Source organism: Euphorbia lathyris, chromosome 5, assembly GCF_963576675.1.
Source record: "Euphorbia lathyris chromosome 5, ddEupLath1.1, whole genome shotgun sequence".
Taxonomy (NCBI): Eukaryota; Viridiplantae; Streptophyta; class Magnoliopsida; order Malpighiales; family Euphorbiaceae; genus Euphorbia; species Euphorbia lathyris.
The window spans coordinates 44,921,245-44,932,022 of NC_088914.1; the positions used below are offsets into that span (position 1 = coordinate 44,921,245).

At 40.4% G+C, this 10,778-nt stretch overlaps 1 protein-coding gene and 1 long non-coding RNA gene across 2 annotated transcripts; one reads left to right on the forward strand and one right to left on the reverse strand.

Annotated features, from left to right (window-relative positions):
• The first annotated feature begins 336 nt into the window (after nucleotides 1-336).
• On the forward strand, nucleotides 337-1,823 carry LOC136229614 (fasciclin-like arabinogalactan protein 21). The gene has a single exon (XM_066018512.1). It carries the CDS (start codon nucleotides 456-458, stop codon nucleotides 1,485-1,487), a length of 1,032 nt encoding a protein of 343 aa, XP_065874584.1. The 5' UTR covers nucleotides 337-455; the 3' UTR covers nucleotides 1,488-1,823.
• Nucleotides 1,824-1,962: 139 nt separating this feature from the next.
• LOC136229615 (uncharacterized) lies at nucleotides 1,963-5,096 on the reverse strand. Its single transcript, XR_010689179.1, has 2 exons — nucleotides 4,038-5,096; nucleotides 1,963-2,537 (listed from the first exon to the last, which is right to left on the reverse strand). It is a non-coding gene; the product is annotated as an uncharacterized lncRNA (long non-coding RNA).
• Nucleotides 5,097-10,778: the final 5,682 nt, after the last annotated feature.

Sequence of the window (10,778 nt, forward strand, 5' to 3'; positions counted from 1 at the left end):
TCAAAAAGGTGAGTCTTAGGTGTTTGGTTAGTGACCTTCTGTTTGCCTTTTATACCTGAAAAGCAGTCTTTTACAAAAGCGCTTTTTGAAAAAGCTGTTTTTTACAATAGCAAACCGTAACAGCAAACAGCAACAGCAACAGCAGGTAAAACAAACGGGTCCACAATTTATTTGTTGTTGTTTATGTTAATTGTGCCTTTAATGACTCTTTCTGTATTTATGTGAGGTTTTATATCTTAATGCTTTCATGTTGTACTTTCAATTTTCTTATTTAACGAAATATTAGCATCATTACATAAAATATATATATAAATTTCTTATGAGAAAAAAAAAATAGTGTCGATACTGTTCGTTGGGTGTGTGTTGTTGGAGTTGTTTAAGAGGCCAGTTCTTCCCATGCTATTTGAATCTTCTTTTTCTCTCCATCTGAAGAAGTAATTGTTTGAATAAAATCAATGGCGTCTAATTCGAAGTGGTGGCATGCACCCCTCTTCATCACTGTCTCAGTCGTCTTAGCATTCATAGCCATCACCACAGCCATTCACTCCCCTTCCGAAGACGAAGACGACTCAACGCCGCCATCAACCATTAGCCGCCTCTCACACAACGCTTCTTTGGCATTACGAAGTTCCGGTTACAACATCATGGCCACTCTTCTCCACCTCTCCCCTGAGATATTTCTTCTTTCTTCTCATTCTACCATTTTCGCCGTTACAGATTCCGCCCTAATCAATGCTTCTCTTCCTTCTTGGTTCTTGAAACATCTTCTTCAATACCACACCTCTCCTCTCCACTTTTCCATGGATCATCTCTTTAACATGTCTCAGGGCACCTGCATTCCAACCCTCGTTCACCGAAAGAATCTTGCTATAACCATGGTTGATGCTCAAGATAAATCACTCGAGATTAATGGTGTTGTCGTTTCAGATCCTGATCTATTTCTTGATCGGAATATTGCCATTCATGGAGTTTTTCAACCTTTTGCCAATACCCACATCTGGGATTCTGTGCAACAACCGATCTGTACTAATTTGGTTTTAAATGCTAATGGTCCAAACAACTTGATTGAATGGACAAGGATGGTTCGTTTGCTAAGCTCTAATGGATTTGTGTCTTTTGCAATTGGCTTGAATTCTGTTCTTCTTGGAATTCTTCAAGATTACAGGAACCTAACTTCTGTAACAATTTTTGGTCCTCCGGAATTGGAATTTGTTGCATCTTCTTCACCGATGCTTGAAAAAATTGTAAGACTTCATATTCTGTCTCGGAGGTATACGTATACACAACTTGCTCGTTTGCCTCATAAAACATTGCTCCAAACACTGCTGCCCGATCAACAACTTGAAATAACTAGAGGTTCCAATGTTACACTGGGGCTAGCCATTAATGGAGTGCAGATTGTTGCACCAGAGATCTTTTCATCCAACAAGTTCGTATTTCATGCCATTTCTCGAGCTTTCGAGGTGGCTGAGCTTCCTAGTGTATAACTGCAAAGCTAGTGCCTTCTTCATCTTTGATCTTGTTTACAGAATATTTTGGTTTCATGTCTTACTGATACGACAATACAAATGTAGGCAGAATGGTTTTTAGTTGTATGCAGTTTACCTCTGGAAATTGTTAGTACTCTTATAAGCTAGACAAACTAGATCAGTATTTAAAAAAATCCATATATTCTTCATCATATTGATTGCCGTACAAAAACCAAAAATAGAACCATTTTGATTATGGCTAAAAAGCAGTGTTTAAACTAAGACCAGATCCTTGTGACAAGCAATAGAAATAAGTCCAAATGTTGAAGTCCTAGATTTATTCAGGAAAGCTAAGGCTGCATTGGGAGACTTTGCTGCTAAAAACTGCTCTAGCAGTTCATCTTCCATTCAGAAACTACAATGTTTGATGAAATTCTTATCAACATTGAACTGGTTTAAACATTGAACTGGTTTAAAAGGTGTAAAATGAAAATCTCAGGAAAAGAAAAAAGATGCGGAAAACATTTGGAAGAGGCAAAATAAGAATACAGGTTTCAGAAAAAGTCCTAATGACCTTAAGATATAACAAATCCAAAACGGTAGCAATCGCCGCAGCATAAACAAAACACACGAATTTTGTTCCTAATTTTCCCATTTATCCCAAAACAACCCCAGATTCATTGTTTCTGACTATCCATTAATTTCACATTTTCAGCCTGTATTTGTACAATATATATTGACAGCATTTTACATAAAATGAACAAATAAAAAAAAGAAATTACTTCAGCAGGTCACTGACAACCTTAACATTGACTTGCTCTGCCATTGCATTTTCATTTCATTAGGAATCCACACACAAGCTGCTGCTTACCTTGGATATTGCTCTCTCTCTCTCTCTCTCTCTCTCTCTCTCTCTCTCTTCTACAAGATACCCCGATGTGCTCAAGCTATAACACTAAACAAGAAACATTCCACACACCTTAAAAGGTGCTACATTTTGCCTCTAGATTTCTAAAACTGAATCAACCTTGGATTTCTGGAAAATAGGCTCCTTCCCTCAATCACAAACTGCAAAAGAAAAAGGGTTACAGGCTTGTTATCACTTAAATTGGATGCAAAATAATAGTCATGTTGACCGATTTAAAAGCCGAATAGGCCAACTTAGTCAAACAATTCACTAGTAAATACATGTTAAGTTCAAATATTGCTTCACCAGAACTCAAGAGTATTCACGTTCATGCTTCTTGCTCATTATTCCAATAATGTTATCTTAGAATAGATTCAAACACTTAATTCTAAAGCTCTTTTTAGATTTTGAAAAGTGAAAATTTCATCCATCTTCAGGATATGCTTAAATTGATGGTAGTTAAAGGAACCGGAGAATGAATCATACAGCAACTGCTTCATTTTTATTTTTTTTTTTTTTTTTTTTGATGTTTGATCAGTCAGGATCATTGAAGGGGAGTTAATAAAGACTCGGAACAAGAGATGGTATAAGAATTTAAAAAAAAAAAACTGGGGCAAAAGAATACAAAGAGAACAAGTAGGAGAATTTGGTAATGATGAATAACGATACTAGAAATACCACTTCATGTTTATAAGGCAACTGATGCTGGTAGAGACCATAACTCAATGCTGAAAGACTGCGGCACCATAGTTCATAGTTTACTCTAACATGTTGTACTTATCTAACTGAACTTGAACCAGAGAAATTTTACACCGGTATGGAGAGAAATTGACCGAACCAATGTAACATAGGCATACGCATAAATGCATGGAGTTGTGAATTTGAAAACTAAAATACTGCACATGTCAACATTACATTGATCCAATAAATTGGATTAAGTACTTTCTATATTTCATAACTACTTTTTGCCTAAAAGAGAAGATAAAAAAAAAAGTGTTTATTAAAATTTTGAAAGTTCCCTCGCATCACAATTCCAAATGCCAAAGATAGTTTCACTTCTATATCAAAACAAGAAACATCACAAGAATGCAGGTTTGCAAGAATGCCTGAACAACCATAACGTTCCATCAGAACAAATATTTCTCCTTTCTTAGATATACAGAAACTGCAAACTAATTTGAATTTTTACAGTGGTATTCTCTGGACTGTTGTCCAACTCACGCATATGTTCACAAATAATGTCAAAGTTGAATTCTTCTGTTGTTAACAAAGACTACAAAATCCAGCGCCATAAGCAGCTATTTCAACCCAAAATTGACAAAATCTCAAATAGAAGATTCAATACGAAAAGAAGAGCAATTACCATTACCAAGAGAAAAAGGATTTGAGACGGTGAAGAAACACCCAATCTCGTAATAATCCTAAATGATCTTCTCTCAAATCAGAGTAACATTCTCAGCACCAACAATTTTCAAAATCCCACATTCACGTACAAATATTCAGATTTTACAGAGCTTCAGTATTTGTATCATAAGAATGTCAAAACTGAACTCTACTCTTGATAACAAAAACTTAATCCAGCACCAGAAGACAGAGATACATAATAGAAAATGGAAGATCCAATTTCAATACAATCATATCAAAGAAAGAAGAGCAATTACCAAAAGACAAGGGATTCAAGACGTTGAAGAAACACCCACTCTCAAAATAATCCTAGTGATCTTCTCCCCAATCAAGGTAAGATTTTGAGCACCAACAAATTTAGAATTCCTAAAGAGTGCAACAATTTCACCTACTTCCTTTTCCCCACATTGATCCACAACCACCACACACGCGCCACTTCTCCTCACGGTCCTCTCCATCTCTCCGGCAAACCTAACCGGAAACAAGGCCTCCGTCAAATGCGCAGTGAAAGCCAAATCAAATACCCCATCAAAAAAGGGCAAATTAGTGGGATCAGCTTTGCTAACAAGCGGCAAGGAATCGACCAATTCGACACCAGTAACATCGGCGACACCCAATTGATTCAAAGCCATGACTTCATGACCAGCGCCGGCTGAAACACAGAGGACTCTGGAGTGGTTATGCAAGAGATTGAGATGCTGGAAGTGAAAAAAGAAAGCCTTGAAGGAAGAAAGCTTGGTTAGCCAGGATTTAGAGGACCAAAGGCGCTGGTTTTTCTTGGCAGGAGAAAGATGGGGGCGATTGAGAGATGGATCGCAGGTAGAGGAAGGAAATTTGAGGTGGGGTTTGGTGATAGGAGTATTTGGTGGAACGCAAGTTTGTGGGGTTCGAAGTAAAAGAAGGAGAAGAAGTAATGTGGAAATGGTGATACAGGCTATGGAGATTTTGTCCAGGAAATTCTCTACGTGTTTCTCCATTGATTACCAACACCAGAATAGACAACCTCAACCTCTCATCCATCCCGTTTCCTTTTCCAGATCAGAGATCAAAACCCTCTTATGGTGACGTTTCATTTTCTTTTTCTCGTAACATCCAATTTCTGCAGCTTCATGTAATCAGCACTTCGGGATATGGATTTTATCGTTCTGGTCGATAATCACCTGATGATTCTTGGTTAAAACTATTTTCTTTTTCTGAATTATTATTATTATTTTTTTATTTTTTTCTACAAAGGAATGCAGAAACGTCCAGGAAGAGAACAAAGAAACTAAACACAAATCATCCGGTTGTTGACATTCCAAACCAGAAGATACCCTTCACTTCGCATCCGAGAAAAATAATAATTTAACACATTTAATATATCTAAATTTCAATTATATGTAATACTAACAAATATACACTTAAAAAAAATAAAATTGTAAATTATTTTATTAATAAAAATGAATTTGCAAACACAGTATTTTCACGTGGACCGTGATGACCACGTGAATTTGGTCATTCACCGTTAGATGTAGCTGATTAAATCTAAACTTTAGGATGTTTTGAATCTCCACCCTAAAATTTTAATCAGCCTACATCTAACGGTAAATGACCAAATTCACCGTGGTCATTAGGGTCATATGAACACTACTGCTTGCAAACAATTGTAACAGAGAAAGAATATATTTCTTCCAAAAAAAAGAATATATTTCTAAAACTATAACATTATCAAAATTTATTTCATAGGGGGAAGTTCTTAGACTATTGGTTGAGAGCTTACTTATGATTCTAGAGGTCATGGACTCGAATCATATGGGCGAGGTGGATTGAGGGTTTTCTTTTGTTTTTAATGTAATTTTCATTATTTAAATGTGTTTTTATAGAAATAAATTTATAACTACATGTTTGTAACCCGATAAAAAAAGAGATAAATTTTTTTATTATATTTGAACCATTATTCATAAATAAATTCAAATATAAATATAATTATTTTTATAACATTGAGTTATTACTGCAAAAGAAATCAATCAGTGATATTGTATCATCGGTCATACAACTCATACACCTAAGAATTAAGTGCAATTGAGAGAGAGGATGGTGCAAATGGAGAGGAGATGGAGGATACAAGCTTATGGACATGTGCATATTGAACCTGAAAATTTATTTCCAACATCTTACACTCGAACGTAATGGAACATATTCCTTCTCTCGTGTCATTCATATTTGCAAATAGTTTGTGTGATCAACATACGCTTGAGAGCTCTCGTGTTATTAACTCGTTGAAGATATATAACTTCTTAATTGACATATATCAAAATCTATTATCATACACTTGTTGGAGATATCTAGCTTTTTGATTGAACATGTATGCTTTATCTTATATTTTATATCACATCCATTATATTCCCTTTAATCTCTATAATTTTCTATTATCACAATTATTTACATGTGTGACAAGGGTAGTGAATCATATAAATTTGAAGATACGCGTAGATACCCATTTTATGCAAGGTAAATTTTCATTTTGTAATTTTACCCTTTTAATCAATTTATTTAATAAATATTTGCATGATAGATATTTACTCAATATATTGATATTTGTTATAGATCATTGTTAATTATGCGATGGCCCCGTGCGGATGGACGTTTCTGATCGCCCCTCGTACCGTGACTCCGTCGTCGGAACTGAATCGTCTGCGCCTCTTCGAGCACCGCGTGATCTCCAAGCTGCAGGATTGGTGACTATAAACCAGGATAATCCCCTCAAGCCTAAATTTGTGGTTGCCCCCCAACTGCTCGATGATTGGTCTCAAAAGTGGAAGGATGCACTGATCGTTAAGGTTCTAGGTAAGAATGTTGGGTATATTGCCTTACAAAATAGAGTGTTGGAGCTTTGGAAGCCCAAAGGAGACGTTAACTTGATGGATGTAGGTAATGGTTTCCACCTTGTACGTTTCGATGATATGGCAGACAGGGAACAGGTAGTTTGTGATGGTCTGTGGACAGTCCAGGGACATTACTTAACTGTGCGTCAATGGTCTCCAGATTTTGTGGCTGCCTCTGCAACCATTGCTCCTACCTTTGTATGGGTGCGCCTACCGGATTTACCTGTTCAAATGTATGACGAAGACTTTATCATGACAATTGCCAATGTCATTGGTAAGGCAGTGAGAGTTGATAAAAATACCCTTAAGACAGCACGTGGTCGCTTTGCTAGAGTTTGCGTAGAAATTGATTTATTAAAGCCCCTTGTTGCTGAGTTTGAGGTGAATGATTGTTCTTACCGTATTGAGTATGAAGGGCTCCATGTTGCTTGTACCAAGTGTGGCAGGTATGTTCACACCCGAACTAATTGTGTTGCCCTAGCGGTCTTGGCAGGAGGTCAAACAAAGATGCAGATAAGTCAGGAGATGACAGTTGACAATGCTAACACGACACCTACTGATAACCCGGAGAAGCAGGGGGATCATCTCAGCGAAGTGGAGTATGGCCCATGGATGATGGTTCCTCGACGGAAATATTCCCCGCGGGTTATGAAACAGTCTATTCCCGTTAACACAGGCTCTCTCCCTGGGAAGACTGCTTCCAACATTCCGAACACTCTTGAGAAGTCGTCAGGACCTCAAGGCAAGGACTCTGGGGAGACTAGCTCAGGGCTTAAATCCAGGATTGGACGCCCCACTCAAGGGCGGGCTCAATCGCTTAGGAAACCGCTGGGGGAGGTGCTGCTTCAAAATGTTTTCTCTACGCTTCAGCATGACATGGAGGTGCGCTCAGAACCTGCAGGGGCTGATATGGTCTTGGAAAATAGGTCTAAACGTAGCCGAGCAGAGCAATCTAAGGAAAATTTGCCACCCCATACTGAATCCGAGCAAAACGGCTTCATATTTAAATCGCAGCTTGGAAGTGGCGCTGGTTTTCATAAGGGGCAGCGTGATCAGAGGCTAAACAGTGATGGTCATGGACCTATTCAGAATCAACCAGGTTTTCTTGTTGGGACTCAAGGGGGCTCGGCGAGCTCGCTAGCTTAACTGCTGGGGTCAGTTACTCCTTTACTCTTAACCTTTTCATTATGAAAGTTATTTCTTGGAATTGCTGTGGTGCAGGCAGCACCGATTTTTTTCGAGCCCTTCGGCACATGGTCAGTATTCAGAAACCTGATATCCTTGTTTTGCTTGAGCCTCGGCTTCCGGGGTTGCGGGCTGAGGAGCTTAGCCGAAAGCTGTCTTTCTCTACTGTGGAAATTGTTGAGACCCAAGGCCTCAGTGGTGGGATTTGGGTTTTTTGGCTGTCTGATAACATTAATGTGGAGGTCTGTGAGTCGGATCCCCAGTTTCTTCATACCAAGGTCACTCTGATCAATGGTCCCCAGCCTGGATGTTCTTTCTATGTGACCTTTGTGTATGTTCGGCCCCAGCTACACTTTAAGCGTCTATTCATGGAGCAAATGGTTGCATTGAAAGCCCGGACCTTTGACCCCTGGATTATAATTGGAGATTACAACCGTATCAAGTCGCTTGAGGAGAAGCAAGGGGGTAATCTCAGTATCCTGAATCGCTGTTCAAGGTTTGCTTCGTGGATTGCCAATATGAATCTGGTTGACCTCGGCTTCCAAGGGCCAATGTTCACCTGGTATAGAGGCATTACGGCTAGAACCCGGGTAGCGTGTCACCTTGACAGAGCTTTAGCTAGTGTGAATTGGAGGGTGGCTTTTCCGGAAGCTTTTGTTCGCCACCTGCCGCGCAACAAGTCTGACCATGTTCCTATCTGTCTTTCTCTTTTTAGCTCGGTGCCGCCTAGAGCTGCTCGCCCCTTCCGTTTTCAGGCCGCTTGGATGAGGCACCCGTCTTTTTAAGAGTTCTTAATTGCCAACTGGCAGCCGCAGCTATGTTTCCGCGATAATCTTTTCTTGCTTGAGCCTATGCTACGTGATTGGAACACCTCTGTCTTTGGTAATATCCACTTCAGAAAACAGAATTATCTCCGTCGTTTAGCTGGGGTGCAGCACGCTTTGGCCTCTAGAGTTACGAACGGGCTAATCCGGCTTGAGAAAAAACTTCAGGCTGAGCTTGATGAAATCCTTCGTCTGGAGGAAATGTTTTGGCTCCAAAAATCCCAGGTTAATTGGCTTCGGAATGGGGATCGTAATACTCAGTTTTTCCATCTGACCACCATTATTCGTCGAAGGCGGAACAGAGTAGAGGGGATCAGAGATGCTGGGGGCTCATGGTGCTGGGATATTGGTGAGATCAGGGTCCTTGTCAGAGATTTCTTTAAGAATTTGTATTGTGAAACAAACGTTGCCAGACCCAAGCTGTCTTCTGTGCACGTCTTCCCAAGATTGGTGGATAGTGCGATTCATGGGCTGACTCGGCCTTTTTCACCGTGCGAAGTGAAATCAGTGCTTTTCCAAATGGGCCCGCTTAAAGCTCCGGGGCCGGATGGTTATCAGGCTGTGTTCTTTCAGCGTCAGTGGCCTACTATTGGGGCTGAGCTGTGCACTTATGTGATCGACATTCTTCATTCAGGCTTTATGGACCCATGTATTAACTCAACCTTCATTACGGTTATCCCTAAAGTTCAGTCCCCGGAGTACTTGCACCAATTCAGACCAATTAGCTTGTGTAATACCATCTACAAGCTGGTTACTAAATGTATTGTGAATCGCCTAAAGTCATTCCTAGGAAGTATGATTGGGCCTATGCAGAGCAGTTTTATCCCGGGTCGGTCGATTTCTGATAATATTATCCTTGTCCAGGAGGTCGTCCACTCCTTGCAGAAGAAGAAAGGGAGGAAAGGTAGCATGGTTATTAAACTCGATCTAGAGAAGGCTTATGATAGAATTAGTTGGCAGTTCCTCCGGGACACTCTTCAGCTCTTTGGGTTGGATTCGCACTGGGTAAATCTGATTATGAGCTGTGTTGAAGCTTCATTGATGCAAGTCTTGTGGAATGGGGAGAAGCTTCCTGGGTTTAAGCCATCCAGAGGGCTAAGGCAAGGGGATCCGCTCTCGCCCTACCTCTTTGTCATGTGTATGGAGCGGCTAAGTCACCTCATCGAAGATGCTACAAACAACTCCTACTGGAAGCCTGTTCAGATTGCGAGAGGGGGGCCGAATCTGTCCCATGTCTTCTTTGCTGATGATATCATCCTGCTTGCGGAGGCAAGTATTGACCAGGCAGTTTCCATTCGACATATTATTGACACTTTTTGTGATTGCTCGGGTCAAAAGATTAACTTTGGTAAGTCCAAAATTTTCTTCTCTCCTAATATCTCTGATACTGTTAGCCGGGGAATTTGTGATCATCTAGGTGTTAACCGGTCTGAGGATTTGGGAGTCTACCTTGGGGTTCCTTTGTTTCACCAAAGGCCGATGCATGCAACCTTTAACTACCTTGTGGATAAATTTTCAAATAGATTGGCTGGCTGGAAGTCGAATTGTTTATCTTTTGCAGGGAGACTCACGCTTATCAAGTCTGTTTCCTATGCCACTCCTTCGTTTGTCATGCAACACGTGCTACTGCCGATGCGTGTGTGTTCTAAGCTGGATAGATTGAACAGAGATTTTCTCTGGGCTCCACAGCTGATAGCCGGAAAATTCATCTCGTTAATTGGAAGAATGTGTGCTTACCCAAGCTAGCGGGTGGCTTGGGGATCCGGTGCGCCACGATGTCCAATGTTGCGTTGGTTGCAAAATTGGGATGGAAGGTTCTCTCTGATGCAAAGGCTCTGTGGGTTCGGGTAGTCACGAATAAGTATGCTAGGTCTAATCAGGGACTGGATATGTTTTACCCTCGCCCTGGCAGTTCTCGGATTTGGCGGAGTATTGTTTATGGTGTGAATGTTGTTCTGAAGCCAGGTTTGGGACGCGTCGTTTTTAATGGGCGTTATACGTCCTTTTGGTGTGATACTTGGTGCGAGAATTCTCCTCTGGTTGGCCAAGCCACTGGGCCAATTCCAGAGAGTTGGATGGCTCGTTGCGTTCAAGACTTTTGGATTGCAGGGGTCGGTTGGAACTG

Coding starts and splice junctions, on each gene's coding strand:
- LOC136229614 (XM_066018512.1), top strand. CDS start 456: ATGGCGTCTAATTCGAAGTGGTGGCATGCACCCCTCTTCATCACTGTC.